This window comes from Phymastichus coffea, unplaced genomic scaffold (genome assembly GCF_024137745.1).
Source record: "Phymastichus coffea isolate CEN01 unplaced genomic scaffold, Cenicafe_Pcof_1.1 PCOF00087, whole genome shotgun sequence".
In the NCBI taxonomy this organism is placed as follows: Eukaryota; Metazoa; Arthropoda; class Insecta; order Hymenoptera; family Eulophidae; genus Phymastichus; species Phymastichus coffea.
In genome coordinates, this window is record NW_026706898.1 from 283,407 (window position 1) to 301,014 (window position 17,608).

General features: G+C 61.0%; 1 protein-coding gene across 2 annotated transcripts; it reads left to right on the forward strand.

The window, feature by feature from the left end:
- The first annotated feature begins 4,119 nt into the window (after window positions 1-4,119).
- Window positions 4,120-17,608, forward strand: LOC131669081 (homeobox protein SIX1-like). Of its 2 annotated transcripts, none has more exons than XM_058943687.1 (5): window positions 4,120-4,475; window positions 5,486-5,768; window positions 5,828-6,062; window positions 13,543-14,032; window positions 14,102-17,608. In XM_058943687.1, the coding sequence occupies exons 1-5, from the start codon at window positions 4,218-4,220 to the stop codon at window positions 14,396-14,398; spliced, it is 1,563 nt and encodes a 520-aa protein (XP_058799670.1). In that variant the 5' UTR covers window positions 4,120-4,217; the 3' UTR covers window positions 14,399-17,608. The 2 variants fall into 2 exon arrangements, with proteins under 2 accessions (XP_058799670.1, XP_058799671.1); XM_058943688.1 differs by having other exon boundaries at window positions 5,507-5,768.

The following is a 17,608-nucleotide window of genomic DNA, read 5'->3' on the forward strand; positions in this document are numbered from 1 at the left end:
GCGCGTCAAGGATTTTCCCAGCAGCGAGGTCGCTTGCGGAGCGAGGGAGAGAGGGAGAGGGAGGGAGAGGGAGGGAGGGAGAGAGAGGTGGGAGCCGTCACCTATATAAATGAGCGCGTGCGCCAAGTTTGCGAAATTAATTAAGGGAGATAAGGGTATGGCGTTGACGAAGCGAGCCACGTGCGCCGAGCCCTCCCACGTTAGAGCTCCGAGTTGGCGGCCGTTGGCGGCTGTTGGCGGGGGTAACGCAACACCCGCACACCTCTCCTGCTCTGCCCGCGCCGCGCTCTTAGCCCTGCTTCGCAACGAGCGTTGGCTCGCGCGCGACCACCGATCGCCAGCTGCGGACCGTCAACGGGGGTCCGCCAGATTGGCGGCAAGAGCGCGCAGCGACGCGAGCGCAGCCAAAGCGCGCGAGTCGTCTGTGTAATCAGGAAGCGACTGGCCGAAAGCCTGCTCGAGCCCACGCACGTGCAAACAGATGTATAACGTCCGTCAGCTCGGCGGCAGTCTGTGTGCCCACGCAATACAAACATATCGCCTTACCACAAAGCTACGCCCATCGGGCCGCCGCAGGCTGCAAGCTGCGACGCGCTATCAATGCCGCGATACTGGCGCTGGCCGGCCGCCGGCGCAGCCTTTTCGCCGCGATTAATTGCAGCAGCGCCGCCTGATTGCCGCTCCTCGGAGGAGCACCGAGCGCCCCCCGCCCCTCCCAACGCGGGTTTCCCGGCGCGCTCCAGCCTCGATGCGGCGAGTCGAGCCGACGGCTAGAACGACGGCATTGGCTCGCGGTTTCCATGGACGCATCGATCTGCCTCTGCGCGGACGCAAGCAAGCGACCCCCGTCCTGTACGTGCCTGCGCATACCCGTGCACGCGCGCCCGCCCGCAGTATTGCGCTTATTGCGCGCTCCTTCTTTCCCGCTGCTCGTCGCGCGTTGGAAAACCAGCAGCTTGAGAAATCGGTTGCACCATCGCGAGCAGCCGCGAGCGGCCGACCGCACGCAGGAGTGTCGGGTACCCGAGTCGCCGAACGACCGTCGATTCGGCGGGAACGGCCGCGCGGCTGTGGGGGAGGGGGGCAGGTCGGCCGGGAAGCGCGAGGAGCGCGAGGCGGAGGCGCCCTCTCGCGCGTCCGGCCGGCGCTCCAGCGCCCCGGGGTGCGGCGCGACCGGCCGTGATTGCCAGCGAGCCGACCAGCGCGACGCAAGTGTCTCAGCTGCGCAGCCAGCGCGTTTCGCAGCGAGCCTGCACGGCGCCGAAGCTCGGCTGCTTACAAAGGGACAATGGGGCCGAGTGCGATTGTTCGGCGGCGACCCTCGGCTCGGCCCGCGGCAGGCAGTGGTCGCCACTCGCAGTAAGCCTTCCGTCGGCGAACTTTTGTCCGTCCGAGTGCTGCTGTCGATTGGGCGATAAATTTCGTGGCGAGCGGACGCCGCAACTGGTCCATTACCGTCGGCGCGCCCCGCAGCTTCCGAACGGGCCCTGCTCCCAGGTTTGTCTCCAAGTTTCGTTATTTATGGTACAAATAGGGCCGCGCGAACACGCCCAATTGTGAGAATCGCTTGTTTCCCTCTGTTTCCCTGCTCGATGTCTTCTTTTGTGGGCACGCCGTTAACCGCAACGATCGGCAATGTGGATGTTTCCTTTCAACTTGCCTCGTTGACAGCCTGTCCCTACATCATAGCTGTCGCGCTCGGGCTCGTCCGCGAGCGGCTGACGGCCGTTGCTGGCCCTCGCGACGAGCACGACGAGCCGCCGGTCGGAACGGTGCACCCCAGCATCCGACGCAACGGCGATTCCGCGTCGGTCGCTGCGCTCCTCGCGCTCGCGGACACGCGGGAGGTGCTGGCTGGCTGCGGCGGCGAGGGGGCCGTGCGAACAGTACTACTACTACTTGCAGGAGGATCCGACTCGGCGCGAACTTCGGGCGCGGCCGCGAAGCAAGTGCGGCCCTGCTCGGACGCGTTGGCGTGTCGACGCGACGATTCGCGTCGTCCGGCGCCGGGGGTTGGGAGGAAGGGCCAACGGAGAAGAACGAGAGAAGAAAGTTGGCGAGCGGCGCTTCTCACGCGCGACGAGCAACAAGTCGAGAGGCGCAGTTGCGTGGCATCGGTGTCGATGCTCGGCGGCAGCCGCAGAAACACCGCTTGCTCGCCGTATGGGGCACATGTCGGGAGCGCGCGCGCCCCATGAGGTCGCCCCGGAGCTCTTTACACGATGGGAAAAGGCGAATGGGCGCGAATGGGCGCTGCTCACTTGCGTGCAGCGTCGCGGGCCTTTGTGCGCTCGTGGGCTGCGCGCGACAATTGCGTTCTCTCGGAGTGGGCCACGCTGACTTTTCAAGCCGAGAGGCTTTCCGCTCCGGCGACGTGCCGCCGGTGGCGAGCGCGACCATGGGGAAAGGGCGACGAGAGCGAGCCTGCACGGACCCAATTAATGCAGTACGATGGGCGGTCGGCCAGGCTCGCGGTGGCCACTTGGTCTCCGCGGAGGCGCCAGACGAGTTGGCCGGCGACGGCCCTACGCGCTCGGCCCGGTGCGCGCCGATCAGCCGCGCAATTGTAGCTGGCGCGACATTGCCGCGTAATCTGCATAGGGGCGCGCCAGGACAACGCGGAATCTCAATGGCTCGGTGGCAGCTCCGCACAATCGGCCAGCCACGGCGACAGAAAGGCGGATATGGAGTGCCGACTTCTGGGCTTGTGCGCGCATTGTTCGCGTGTCTGGGCTCGACGACACGTTGACGTGAAAAAGTGGCCTCATCTCCGCCGACAAAAGGACCTTGCGCGTCAGCCATCCGCGGCAGGCTGCGCTCCTTTCGACCCCCGGCCTGGTTTTCCTGACACACCGGCAGAAAGAGGCACTCGGCGGCACTCGACGGCACTTGAGCGGCCCGCGAGTTGCTCCAGTTTTGTCCAGGTAAAACGCTCGACGCGGGCCTTTGTGCGCGACAGCCGTCGGCTCTATTATGTGCGCGCGCGGCGTGCGGCTGTCGGGAAATAGACGGTAAAACGCATTGTGCGCGCGCGCCTATTATTAGCGAGTCAGTGCTGCCTTGGCTGGTCGTCTGGCCGCACGATTATCGGATTTCGTCGAAGCCAAATGCGCGCGTTAACGAGAAAGCTAACGAGACGTAATCCAGCGCGCTATTTTCTCTAAAAACACTTTCTCCGACGTGCGTGCAGACTGCCGGAGAGACCCTCCCGGCTGCGCATCCTGCGCGCCGCATCCTGGCGCCTGCCTCCTCCCCAAATATTTGTCCAGATTTTCCCGCGGCCGGGCGCGGGGCCTCGGTCCTAAAATAATGCGCGTCTGCGTGGCCGCCCTCGCTGCCTCGCTCTGCACGTGCACCCCACGACCGAGCGGGCCGCGAGGGCGACTCGCGCCCCGAGCCCCCGGCCGCCGCGCCGCCGCGAGAGCGCGAGGGCCAGCGCGCGGGCGTGGACGAGCGGCGCGGCGGGCCAATGGGCCGGCGCCGCGCCGGCCCGACGGCGGCCAATGGCGGGCGGCCGAGGGCAGGCCACGCCCCGGCCAATGGGGAGCCGCGCCGCGGCCCGGCGCTCCCCGCCCGCGACCCGCGCCGGCGACGCCGCGCTCGGCCCCCGGCTCAGCCGGCCCGCCAGCCCGCCAGCCCGCCAGTCGGCCAGCCAGCCAGCCAGCCAGCCAGCCAGGCAGCCCGCCAGTCGGCCAGCCAGCCGGCCAGTCAGTCAGTCAGTCGCTCGGCTCGGACGCGTGTGCGCGCAGCCTCGCACGTCGCTCCGTCGCTCCCGCAGCCGCGTCCCCCGGCTCGCGCGTCCCGCGAGCCTCGACCTCCCGCCGCCGGCCGCCGGCCGCGGAGTGCGCGCCGCGGGCCCCCGCGACGACGCGGTGGCCCGCGCGTGGTGACCAGTGCGCGACAGCGCCGAGCCGGCGAGCGCCGGACCCGGGCGGCAGCGCGGCCAGCGCGGCTCCGCTCGGCTAAAATTAGGCGCGCGCGCGCGCGCCGCTCCGCAAATAGCCCGCGGCAGCGGCGCTCACTCGCGCCTGGGCGCGTGCCCGCGGCGAGCGCGAGGGCCGCCGCCGCGGCGGCCGGGCGGCATGGCCGCGGGCGCCGGGCCCGAGCCCCGTGGCCGGCCCAACTGAGCGCCGAGGGTCGCGCGCTCGCGCGCGCCCGGCCGCAGAGTGGCCGCGGACGAGATAGCTCGGCAGCTGCGCCTGCGGGGCAATGAGGTGATGATGGCCTACGGGGGAGCCGGCGCGGCCGCGATGGGAGCCCCCGCGCCCGGCGACGTGGTCCAGCAGCAGCACCAGCACCAGCCGCCGCAGCACCAGCAGCAGCAGGCCGAGTACAGCCCGCAGGGCACGCCGGCCGCGCAGGCCGCCGTCGAGTCGCAGGCCTTCCACGCCGGCGCGCAGGGCGGCTACAGTCCCCAGGACAGCCCGGCCACGAGCTTCGGCTTCACGCAGGAGCAGGTCGCCTGCGTCTGCGAGGTACTTGCACGCCTTTCGCTCCTCCCGTGCGGCCTCGGTCGCCCGGCTGGCGTCGCTCGTCAATTATCCCGTTTATCGCCACCTCGCGGCCGTCTCTCTCGCTCGCGCGCGTTCGCGCAGTGTCGCTGGCTGTTTGTGTCCGCGTGCGGAATTTGCATGCTCGTCAGAGACGCGACGGCGCCGTTTTTAATTGATGTACGCGGAACTTTCGCGCGATCAATTGACGTTGCGCGCGCGCGCGCGCGTCAAGTGCCGTTAGCTTAGCGCTCGGCGTCGTTGCTCGCGCTGGCTGCCGCGCGTCCGACGGCAGCCGTCGCGGGAGGCCACCGACAAACGGCCGAACGCGCAAAGCAGCGCGCGACAGGGCCGCAGTCGCGCAACGAGCGCCGGCAAAAGTGCGGCTCGGGCGCGCGCGCTAGTCTGCTAAAAACAGCCGGCGAACTTTACGACGTATAGGATTTCCAAATATTGACGCGCGCGCTCTCTTCGAAAAAGCTCCGGCTGGCGCGCGAAGCAGTTTAAAATAGCGGCGCCGCCTGCCCGCACGGCTGCCTTCTCGCCTTCTCGCCTTCTCGCCTTCTCGCCTTCTCGCCTTCTCGACTTCTCGCCTCCGCGCTGCCCTGTGCCTGTGCACGCCGCAGCTGCGTGCGCCCACGCGGCGTCCCGAGCGAAGGAGGCAGCGCCAGGGGGCTGGCGCGCGCCGCGTACGGCTGAGGACGACGAGCTGCGCTCTTTGGCCCCGTCACGCCGGGCCCGGCCGCCGCCTCGGGCGGGCCGAGCCCGGCGCGACGCGGGGGCTAGTTGTCTTGTATGCGAGAGTCGCGCCTTCGCTCGACTCGGGCGCCAGCGACCGCCGGAGCACGCGCGTCCCCTCCGCTGGCTCGCCTCTCTCGCGGCGCCGAGCGACCGCCGCTACAAGATACACTAGTGACTAAAAGCATAAAGGAGAGCGTGGTGATGAGTCAAGCCGACTAACAGTGTGCCCCCCGTGTCCTGTCGTCTATCAACAGACGATGGTGTCGTCTGTGCAGGTGCTGCAGCAGGCGGGCAGCGTGGACCGCCTGGCGCGCTTCCTCTGGTCGCTGCCCGAGTGCGCGCGGCTGCGCAAGAACGAGAGCGTGCTCAAGGCCCAGGCGGTGGTCGCCTTCCACCACGGCAAGTTCAAGGAACTCTACCAGATCCTCGAGAGCAACAACTTCAGCTCGCACAACCACGGCAAGCTGCAGTCGCTCTGGCTCAAGGCCCACTACATCGAGGCGGAGCGCATGCGCGGCAGGCCGCTCGGCGCCGTCGGTTAGTCCCGCGCCCCGAGGGCCCCGAGCCGGCCGCTCTGACCGGAGCTCTGCCCGCAGGTAAATACCGGGTGCGCCGCAAGTTCCCGCTGCCCAGGACCATCTGGGACGGCGAGGAGACGTCCTACTGCTTCAAGGAGAAGTCGCGGCTCGTGCTGCGCAAGTGGTACGAGGCCAACCCCTACCCGTCGCCGCGGGAGAAGCAGGAGCTGGCCGAGACCACGGGCCTGACCACCACGCAAGTTAGCAACTGGTTCAAGAACCGGCGCCAGCGCGACCGCGCCTCCGAGCACAAGTGAGTTCCGCTCCGGCTCCGTCCGCCGCGCCGCGTAGGCTTCGGTTGCGGCGAAGGTCGTTGCTCCAGATCCGATTTTAGATGCTGCGAGGCTCGCGCGCGCAGCGCCTCTCCCACGGCGACGGCGGCGGCGGCTCCTCCTCGCCCCTCTCTGCGCCACCTGCAGCGCAGTGGCTCCGTCGCTCGCTCACCGCAGCCGCGTGGCGAGGAAGTGGGAAGCACCGCCGTGGACGCGGACGAGCCGCGCCGCGGGCTCCGTGTATCCAGTTTCCTCGTGGTTCGTTCGCCGTTCGTTCCCACAGGCAGGGCCGTCGGCCCGAGCGCCGCTGCTGGCTGGCCGGGCCATCGGCGAATCGTCGCGCGGCGACCAGTCGACCGGTCCGCGCTTCCGGATTATAGTTCGCGCGCGGTAATCCCGCGAGGGACGTACCTGCGGCCGCAGCTCGCTCTCGTTGCACCTCCGGGCTCGTTGCTCTTCGTCGTGTCCACGTGAATTACGAGTACTTGGCTAATTGCCGGGCGAAGTGCGGCCAAGGAGCGAAGGGCGTTCGAGAGAGGAAGAAGCGGAGCCGCCGCGCGGCGACTGGTCTCCGGGGATCGGGGGCGTTCGCGCGAGTGGGCGTCTGCCCAAGCGAGAGAGAGAAAACGAGAGATAGATCGAGAAGAGAAGCATATGCCGACGCGTGAAATCCCGGCGGCACGATTATCGCGAGCCGCGTCTGTCGATTAGGCGCATTCTTCGCCGCGCCTCTGTTCCTCGCGTCGCCTCGTCGCGCCAACGGCTCGTTCCTCTTTTCTTTGGCTTGTCGTCGTCGCAATACAATGCTTTCCGAAATAGCAGCATCTTTGCGCCGCGGAGTCACGTTCGGTCGAGTTCGTCGTTATTTTCCGAGCGCGCGCTCGTCGGGCACGCGCAGCTCGGCCGCGCGATCGGCGTCTGTCTCTCCGTCCCGCTCTCGCTGCACGCGGAGCGAGCTCTCCGTGCGCCGCGCAGCTGCAGATAAGGCGGGCACGACGAGCCGACTCGAGGCTGCCTACCATCAGATCAGCTCTTTCCGCGTAATCCACGCTCGCTAACTTTCCGTTCTGCGCGAGATAAGCTCGCGCTCGTTGCGCTTCGCCTCCTTTGCATGGCTCGGACCAGCCAGCCAGCTCCAGCTCCTTCGGCGGCCAGCGACTGGAGGCAGTTGCTCGCTTACAATATTCGCTCGTACGCGGCGCCAGCCGACCACGTAGCTCGCCCCGATCGGCCAGCTTGATTCGTTCGACCCAACGGACTCGGTGATTTTCGGGCAAACGCAGGGGGGCGCAAGCGAGAAAGTGGCGCGGGCAGCGATGGGCAAATAGAGCGCCGCAGTCCATTAGTTTAAGTAGTTTGGCTAGAAGCCGCGGAAGGGCACCGAAGGACAGAGGATAGCCGCTCGCGCAAACACAACGTGGTGGCTAATGTAGGTCTGCAAGGTTCGCGGGGGGCTGCGCGATCGCTCGGCGCGTCGCGGCCACGCGTTTGCCGCTGCGAGCCTATTTCCGAGCGATCGCGAGCCGCGCACACCCGAACCCAGCCCCCTCGCGCGGAATGATCGAGCGACTGCTGGACGCCAGAGCCGCGCGCCTCCCTCTCCCTCCGGCGTTCCTTCTCGAGCGATACCGCCGCGACGAAGCGCTGACTCGTCGCCGTCGAACGCTTATCGCGGCGGCGCTTCGGCGAAACGACGCTGCGTCGACGCGGCATTCCTCGCGACGCGGACCGCGCCGAGGGCGCAAGCTCAATATTTGCCGACGCGCGACTTCCGGAAGAAGGCTTTCGGGCCGCGACGTACGGTCGGAGGGCGCGCGAGCGCGGCGACAGCGGAAGCCCGAGGCCGAGTGCCGAGAGCCGGGAGCCGGGGATGGCTGCGCCAATATTGACTCTGTCTGGGATGGTCCTCGAGCGAGCTCGGCGGACGGTGCAGGGGCGCAGGGGCGCAGGGGCGCAGGGACGCAGGGGCGAGGGGTGGCGCTTGCTCTCTGCCCTCGCCCCTCTCTGGCGCGCCGAACTGCCTGCAGCGTCCATGGCGGCGGCCTGTCGGCCTGATTGTCGGCCGCCGAGCGGAAACGCGACAATGGCCGCGCGCAGCCGTCGCCATGGCATCGCCCCGACGCGCCTCGGCCCGGGCCGACGGGCCGCGATCGCCTCCGAGGAAGGGCCGCGCCGGGCCCCGCCACGTTCGGGCCGCCGGGCCTCCGCTCCCTTGGATAGCGAGAGCCCGTCACGCGTTGACAGGCCGTCGGCGGGAAGGCGCGCGCGCCCGCACAATCAGAGCCATTCTCTGCCTTCTCCCTTTCTCGGCCGACGAGAGGCGAGAGGAAGAAGACGGGGCCGGGGACGGGGCAGGGGACGGCCAGAGAAAGGAAGGAGCGAGGTCGCGGCCGGGGGAGGGAGAGGGGCCCTTTCATTCATGCGCGCTCGTTCTCGGAACGTGGCCCGCGCTGTCGCGCGCGCTGCTCGGCTTTGATATCGCGTCTCGCCCCACGAGCATTCGTCTGACCGTGTATGGAGCTGGACGGGCCGCCCGGAAAGGCCGCTTCGGGGAATCTCGTTCGCTCTCCCGTTTCGGCTGAGAGTCGGTCGGAGCTGGCGAGGAGCCGCTGCTCCTGAGCCGGACGAGGCGCGCTCCTCGCAGGCTGCGTCCCGACTGCGGGCGCGCAGTGGACTCGTCGGAGCGCGCTTAAATAGCCTGCGAGACGCGCGCCCGCGATGCTTGCGCGTTCGAGTTACGTAATGGAGCCATTAATATCAGTGGCAATTAGGTGTGCCCGAGGCTGTCCGGGCCGAGGGTTCCGCGCAGACCCGTCGCGGCTCTCGCGCTCGCGTCTCGCGCCCGGCGCGGAGCTTGCGGCCCCCTCGCGCCCTCGCGCCCTCGCTCCGGCAAAGGGCTTTCGCCGATGCGCGCCTGTCCGTAGTTCTGATCGATGCTCGCCGACGGCCGCGCGCAATAATTGGAGGCGGTCTTGGAGCGTGCTATCGGCTTACCAGCGCCCTGCTCCTGCGTAAATGCGACGAGCCAGGGATCGATCGGATCTCGGCTCTCTTTTGGATTCGCCGACAGCGCCGACAATGCAGACAACGCCGACAATGGCGCAGGAACGAGCAACAATGAGCAGCAATGAGCAACAATGAGCAACAATGAGCCTGGCAGTGGGGCAGGCCATAGCCAGGCTCATTCGTGCCTATTTAACTTGCTGAAAAGACTCGCGGATCGCTGCTTCTCGATGGCCCCTTTCTGGCCAGCCCAATTTGCTCCAGTCTGGCGCTTCTGCTCCGACGCCGAGGCAGCGAAAAAAGAGCAGCCACGGTTCGGCCGGATTTCGGGGCTTCGCCCTGGGTGGCACTCGCGCGCACTGCGCTCGCCCCTCCCCCTCTTTCCCGCTGCCCTTTTCTTCTACGTCCTCTCGCCCTCGTCCTTTCTCGACTCGAGCGTTCGCGTTCGACCGAGCCAAATCCCTTTACCGGCGCTCCCGCTTCATTCGATAATCGATAATCGATGATCGACGATCGCCAAGCGCATCGCCATAGTCGGCTTGCCAGTTTTTCCCGTTTCCTCGCGGCCGGCAGTTTGCGGCGCGGACCGCTCGCAAAGTCTCGACTTCTATTAGCATTTCGCGCCACAGCTAAACAGCGGAGAGGATGCTGACACACGATGGATAGACGCCGGGCAGTCGGGCAGTCGGGCCACTGGCAGCGCAGCGGCGGCGTCGGCCGCGTAATCCGGATCAGCGAGTCGCGCAACACCGAAAGCGTTTTAAACTACCTTGACGAGCGCCACTAAACTAATTTAGTGGCCCATCGAGACAGTAAGCGCGATTTGTCCGAGCCGTGCTCGGGCCTTTTTTTCGGCGTGACGTGTAGCTACACGGGTCGCGCCGCGCGCGAGCGCGATGAAGATAAGCAAAGCGACTCCTTTTCGCTGACTTGTCAAATTTACCTCTTAATCCGCCGAGGCCGCGCTCTCTCTCTCTCTCTCTCTCTCTCTCTCTCTCTCTCTCTCTCTCTCTCTCTCTGTCTCTCTCTCCCCGCTCGGATCGAATTGGGGTGGCGCGAGCTTTTGCCTCCAGGGCCTTTTACGCCTTTCGGGCCCCCGCAAGCCGATTATAAACTTATCTCGCAGCGCTGTGAATGCTTCCTCGGCGTTTATAGCTCGCGCTGCCTCCCTTTCGTGGCTTTTTCGATTTCTTTATCGGAGAGCAGCTTGGCCGTGAGTGATTTTCGGAAATTCGATTTTATTGACAGGAACACGAGCACATTATTAAAAGGATCGCTCCGAATGTTCCTTTATTCCTCTCTGTCCTCCGTCCCGACTTCGCTGGATTGCTTTCGCCCTTTAAAACATGGTTCTGGTAGCGATGTTTCACGCTCTTTCCCAGCCTACCTTCTCTTCGTTACCAAACCAAGGCACTTTAGTCTTGACCGGTTTTCGTTGCGTCATCAAGACAAGTGCGCTCAAGACAATAGCGCTCACTGGCCGCCAATCGACTGTCGGCTGGCTGGCTGGCTCGCCGGCCGGCCGGGAAATTCAAACGCAAATTCAGCCTCGGCGTCGAATCGTATCGCGCGTCGGGAATAGGCGCAGCTGCTCCACTGACTAGTCTCGCGGCCTCGCGAAAACCCGAGTCGAACTTGCGCAAGGAGTAGGCCACGGAAGGGGAAGTAGAGCCAGCATCAGAAGCTGTGAACGAGGAGAGCAAAAGTCGCCTCGTCATTATCGGCGTCGTTTGCCATATACCTGATGTTCTTGGTTGCTCGCCGCGGGTGGCTTTCGGTCTCGTATCCGCACCGTTTCGAGGGGGTTCCAGGGGGTTCGAGGAGGTTTCCAGGGGGTTGGCAAACAGCCCAACAGTCGACGCTGACCGCCGCGCCCTTTTCCCCATTATTTGAAGAGGCCTGAATTTTCTCGTGCGTCTCTGCTTATAGAATCAGCTGTCGGCTACTTGGCTTCTCTTTTGGAATATCACCTGCCGGCGGTGCGTGCGTGTGTGCGTGCGCGCGGGGGGTAAACAAAGACGACGTGTGTTGGCCGATGCTGCGAGCCTCGTTTCCGTGCCTCCACGTCCAAAGAGTGCCCGCGCCACTGAATCACTCAAAGATCAGCTCATCAAAGAGCAGCTGCGTGGGAGGCTTCGGACCATCGACACTGGTCCATGTGTGGCGCGGTCGCTGTGCATTAATTGCCGGTTAATTGCCAGCGCGCTCACGAAAAAAAGAGCAGGTCGCGCGCGTTGCGATCTCGGCTCTCTCGGTCTAATAATATTGCCTAGATCGCTGGCTTCCTTCTCGTAGGCGAGGGGAGGTGTGACGAGAATAGGCCACGATCTTTTTCCTTTCTCTCTGTTCGCTGGCGATAAATCGCTCGTTGCGCCTACGTGTATAAATACGCGACGCCCCCGAAATTCCACCGCGAGCAGCGTCAGTCGCACATCGCGCGTGGACCGGCAGAAGATGAGCAGCGTCTTTCTCTCTCTCTCTCTCTCTCTGACAATTTATCCGAAAGTAACAATGTTTATCGAGGCGTCGATCGCGAAAGCCCTCCCGTGGCTTTCCTATCTCGTCGCCACTATCTTTCCCGAAACACGGTCTTTTTATGCAGCGTGGTTGCCTTGCGCGCGCGAAAGAGAGGCGCTATCGAAGGCTGCTCAGACGGAGAAACAAGACGAGCGCGCGCGCGCGCGCGCGCCAGAGAGAGAGAGAGAGAGGCCAGCGATATTTTCCTGTCGTCCGCCTCGGTTCTTGTTCTCTCGGCGGCTCTCCTTCGCGTGGTCGTCGTCGATGGGGCCACCCGCTGCATCCACGTCCCGGGCCTATAAACCGAAAGAGGTGTCTCCCAGGTATGCCTTATCTGCTCGCCATCAGCCCGTAAATTTTCTAGCTGTTGCCTCGCGCACGCGCGCGCGCGACACACTCCAGTCTTTATACGCACGTCCGATTAGTTTCGTTAGGATTCGGCCCGACTCGTCATCGCTTGTGCACACCACTACCGTTTGCAGTTCTTTCTAGTTGTTTCTTTCTCGTGCTCGTGCTCGTGGAAATAATTGCGATTGTTCCGCCTCGTCAAGTTTCTCAAGTTTTCGCCGCGCAGAAAAGACTCCGCGTCGAACCATCGCGCGCGTAAAGCTGCGGTGCTTCCAAGCCGGTGCCCGACATGCGCGCACATGCTCGACGATATCGCTCGAAAGTACATTTTTCGGGAAAATTCGGCTTTTCCGTGCGCGTGCATGGGATCGCTCATCTCTCGCACGGGATCGTTATCTGCGAGGATCAAGTTGGACCGCGAATTAGTCGGAATCGGCCGTACGGTTATACGGCTATACGGCGATAGCATCGCTCTGCGCCTCGAATTTATCGAGGAAATTAAATTAGGAATCATGCAAACGGCGACCAGTTTGACGCGTTTTACGAAAAAAAAAAAAAAATAAATAAAAAAAAATAAAAAAAAAATGATAAAAAAACATAATAATAATAATAAAAAAAGCCGAAGCAAGGAGGAACGTGGCTGTTTGTCGTTCGTCTTGTTACACGCGTGCTTAACGAGTGGCCCGTTTTGCGGTGCACGACTAATTGCTCGCCGATTATGCAGAGGAAAAAATAGACTTTTGGCAAGAATTGCTGGACGATCAAGGCCTCCGAACGATCGCGCGATGCTTATCTCGTCGCGAATTGCAGCCTTCAGGTCGGATGTATTTATCATCGTAGCCGAAGCAAAAAACGGCAAGAATTATTCAAGAATTTACAGACTGACGTAGGCTCGTGCTGGCAACACGTGTAAATCTCGTTGTCCCATCATTGTCGCTTACGGGTGGTACCTTTCGACCGTTTGGAGCGCGCGCCGCACCTACCACGTGCGCTTTATAGGTCGCGCGAGCGTCTCGCGGAAATAACTCTTCCGACGCGCAGGCTCGCTCTTTTTCCTCTCTTATTGTCGAGGGCCAGGGGGGATTTATCGCGAGCGCGACGCATTGTAATTTCGTCTATAATTCTCGTCTGTTCCTCTTATCGGCTCGATCGACGCCTGATCGCCGTAAATCTCGACGACTCCTAAAATTTCCAGGCGCGCAAAAAACCAGAGAAGAAGAAATAGAAAGCGCTCGGCCGTAAATCAATCCGAGTCACACCTCGGCGTGCGATCGCCCGGCTGCCGAACAGCTGAACGAACAAGCGCTGCGACGGAGCGTCGGCAGCTTATCGAACACTAGCTTTGCCTGCACTTGCTCACCGTGGGAATACTCGTAATTGAAACGTTCGCCGTCACATAATTTTCTGCTTCTAATCGACTGGTTCCGACCGACCCGCCGTCCGCTTCTTTTCCAACATTCCGATGAACGCACCGTCGCGTCGGTGGGCCGAGATCCCACCAGCGGCCCCGATCGCAGTACGCAGCTCGTCTGCGCGCCGGGCCCATCCAGTGTCGGATAGGTAACTCGATCGCGCGGTTCGCCCTGTTCGCAGCGGCCAAAAGGGCGACAAGTGCCACGGCGGCGACCCGGGCGACTCCAGCTACGAGAGCGGCGACGAGACCAAGCGCCAGAGCGGAGCGCCGGTGGCCGCGGCGGCAGGCGTGCAGCAGCAGTCCGCGGCGGCGCCCGGCGTGCAGCAGCAGCAGCAGCAGCAGCCGCAGCAGCCGCAGCCGCAGCCGCAGCTGGTCGAGCAGCACCAGCAGCAGGCTCCGAGCATGTACCAGCTGCCCGGGCAGCTCGCCTCGCCGAGTCCGCACTCCTACCACCAGGGCCTCGCTCACGCCAGCCACCACATGCAACAGCCGCAGCAGCAGCAGCAGCAGCAGCAGCAGCACGAGGCCGGCGCCGAGGGCGTCGACGACAAGCGCAACCTGCACCATCAGCTGCAGCACCAGCTGCAGGCCGGTCTGGCGCCGCCCGCCGCCTCGAGCTGCGCCCAGCAGAAGAGCCAGCTCGACTACATGCAGTACTACGGCTCGCAGGTGAGTGGCGCGCGCGCCGCCAGCGCCCGGCCGAGCAGCCGAGTACAGGCAGCCGTTGGCTTTGCGCAGGACTACCTGATCGGCACGCCGAGCCCGGCCGAGCTGCAGAAGGCGCTGCCGCACACGGCCACCTCCATGCAGATGGGCGCGATCGCCCCGGCGATGGGCGGCCTCAGCCCCATGGGCCCGTCGATGATGCCCGCGGCGGCGATGCAGGGCGTGGGCCACGCCATGAACGGCATGTCGGCCATGGGCGGCGTGGGCATGGGCGCCTACCAGGGCATGGCCGGCTCGATGGGCATGTCGGGCTCGCACGCCGGCTACCACGGCGCCAGCCTGGTCCTCGGCGAGTACCACTCCTTGTGACCTTGGCCCGCAGCCGGCGCCCGGCAGCGCGCCAAGCAGCAGCAGCAGCTCGCCGACTACCGCCAGCACCGGCTCCCGCACTTCCAGCAGCCGCAGCCGCAGACGCAGCAACAGCCGCAGCCGCAGCAGCAGCGGCAGCAGCAGCAGCAGCAGCAGCAACAGCAGCAGCAGCACCACCACCATCACCACCACCACCACCACTCCTGGGACTCGGCCGCCTGCGCCGGGCGCCAGCAGCTCGACGCGCAGCCGGCCGGCAAGCCGCTGACTATCGTTCAGGCGCGCATTTACTGCCTCGAGTAGCCGCTGCCGCTGGCCTCGGCGGCTCCATAGTTACCTCTTGCCACGTCCAGTCTTTCCTTTGCCTCCCGGAGAGCGAGTCTGCGCAGCGCCTGCTCGCCGCCAGCAGCCTTTCTGTCGCTGACGCTTGTCCTTCTTGTACATGTATGTAGATAGCACGGAATCTGTGTAAACGACTCGATCGACAGGCTCGCGACCTTACGATCGCTATTCAAATACTAGTGGATACGCGCTACGGAATGGAGATGATTATTGTACAAGTTTGTAAGAGGAGAAGCTCGGAACACACATATGCGTACACGCCCACAGTCAGCCAGTCACGCGTCTGCTGCTCTTGCGAAACAGACGCGGCCTATTCAGATCAGCACTTCTTTTTCTCTTTCTCCAAAGCTTATTTTTAAAAACTTGGAATTTTTTGCTTTTATACAGCTCGTTCGCACATGAAGCACAAAAATATTCTTTTCCTCTCTCTCTCTCTCTCTCTCAATGGCTATGCGGCAGTCTCGGCTATCCCAGTGCTCAAATGACAATTGTCAAGCAACGTACAAAAGTTCGGTTTGAAATAATCGAGGCTGCTCGTCTTCCTCCGCTGTGGGCCTGACATACGACAGCGACACTTTGCGAAATGTAGGCGATGCCGCGATGACGTCTGTTCTCCTCAACTGTACATAGTATCGTAGATTTTAAGTGAACACGAGAGATGACGAAGACGGGCCGGCATCGACATCGCGCGAACAAACAATTAACCAGTAATAATTAGTCGATAATTAAGAGAAGCTTACGTTGCAAATACAATGAATAATGGAGTTGAACGGAAAAAGGGAGAGGAGAAAGAGCCGAAATACGCAAGACGAGTGAAAGATGGTGTTGGTTGCACGTTCAACGAGGCGACGAGAGAACCGCCGGCCTCATCGACTCTTTGGCAGAACGCGCCAACTGGGTTATGTATGCCCCCCCCTCTCCCCACCTCCCTCTCACTCTCTCTTTCTCTCTCGCTGTCCGGTCGTGGTGAAGCGAGCAACGATGCAAGTAATGTCCGATGCGGAACGGCCGAGACGCTATAAACATCCAAACGACCATTTCTCCTTTGGCTTTTTAACAAAAATGGTCCATTGTCTCACCTTCGCCAGAGTCGCTGCTTCTGCTTTTTTCAGAATTAGATCAAACGGAAAATTATCTCTTGGAGGATATGTGAAGCGACCAGTACAGCATCATCAAAAACGGTTTGGAACGAGAGAGAACGAGAGAGAGAGAGAGAGAGAGAGAGAGAGAGAGAGAGAGAGAGAGAGAGAGAGAGAGAGAGAATTCTAAAAATAGTATGTTCGCTAATCCCTTGCGATGTTTCAATTCGAAACACACGATTCAATGTGATTCGAGTGACAGTTGTGATTATTGTTCACTAAACTATGTTGATTGTAGTATTTCTTTTTTCTACTCTCCTTTTTTTGTTCTCGATAAATGAGACAGGAAGACGGAAAAAGTAACATTTATAACGTACTCATGATTTCCTATTCACTATTTTTTGTTGTTTTTTCTTTTTCTTTTTTTTTTGTTTTGTTTTGTTGCAATGACATTTTTTCCTTGCGTCTGAATAATCTCACACGCACAATGTAATAACCGGCAGACTGATGAGTGAAACCACTTATGTTATATGCAAATATTGCTTTTTTTAAAACTGTATTACAACACACACACACACAGCTACATTCCGATGACTCGGCCTTTTGCAATTGTCGACAGGCCTAGTTTATTACTACTATTCTCTCGCAAGTGGAGGTAATTCAAAGTAAATTAATTGGCTTTGCATTTTTTATTTTCTTTGCACAGCGATATAATTCAGCTTAAATGAGATAAAGCGTTGTACTAGATGTGGACACTTTTTCTACCTTTGATATTGACCTGTTTTTTACTTATCGCGCGCTATTCTACATTAGGTTGCAACATACTATCCAAAGTTTTGATTTGAAGGTGATAATATAATTAACAATCAATTGTAAATTGATGATATTTTTGAAAAGATTTTTCTAATCAACGGTAACTCATCGCCACAAACAATGGTCTTTAGCAGAGCAATAAAAATTGTCCAAATCTACAATAATATAATAGATACAGGCGACGTACAACGTTGCGAAAATTCTATCGACCAAAACATCTGCGAAAGAGACAAAATAAAGGCATAATCCACTTTCAGAGAAACAAGACTGCCGTAAATGTACAAGCAGTGCCAGAAAATGTGCGTAGTCGAATAAAAATGGAAACCAAATTGATGAAACGGGAAAAGATGAAAATTCGCGTGACGTTATTGCGCCTGTACACGTTTGGTTGTCATTGGAATTTGATTGTAAGCAAGGGGAACGGAAAGAAGGCGCATTCGTGAAAGAAAAAAAGACGGGATTTTGATTTGTTGGGTAGAGAGACGAAAACGAAAAGGTGAAATAGCTGAGACAAAAGAAGTAAGAAGTAACGTAAAAAAACTATACTCTACGACTCTTGCACAAAGCGACATACGAGTCACGCGCGCAATTGTTGCGTCTTTAGAGATTACACATAGAATGCGATATATTATATTATACATAAATGAATATAGAAGCTACAGTATAGGTCGTACGTAGTGCGCGAGCACACGATTAAAAGAGGGAAGGGAAGAGGCGAGCGCGCGACGTCGGGCGTCGCCTGGTGTGTGTATAGGAAAAAAGAAAGTTGAAAGAGGTTCGAAGCGGTCGTTAGAGAAGGGCGATCTGATCTCGTGTACTCAACAGCCCAACATTAGGATGCACAATATTTATTGAGAAAAACCGAGTCTGCGCTTGCGAGCCAGATTCGCAGTGACGACCTAAGATTGTATCGAGTAAGAGTTGATGTTATTTAAATTAATAAAAAGAAGTATCGTGCAACGCCGAATAAGAGATG

Coding starts and splice junctions, on each gene's coding strand:
- LOC131669081 (XM_058943687.1), top strand. CDS start 4,218: ATGATGGCCTACGGGGGAGCCGGCGCGGCCGCGATGGGAGCCCCCGCG. Junction 5,769..5,827: donor CAGGCCGCTCGGCGCCGTCG/GTTAGTCCCGCG, acceptor CTCTGCCCGCAG/GTAAATACCGGGTGCGCCGC. Junction 6,063..13,542: donor GACCGCGCCTCCGAGCACAA/GTGAGTTCCGCT, acceptor CCCTGTTCGCAG/CGGCCAAAAGGGCGACAAGT.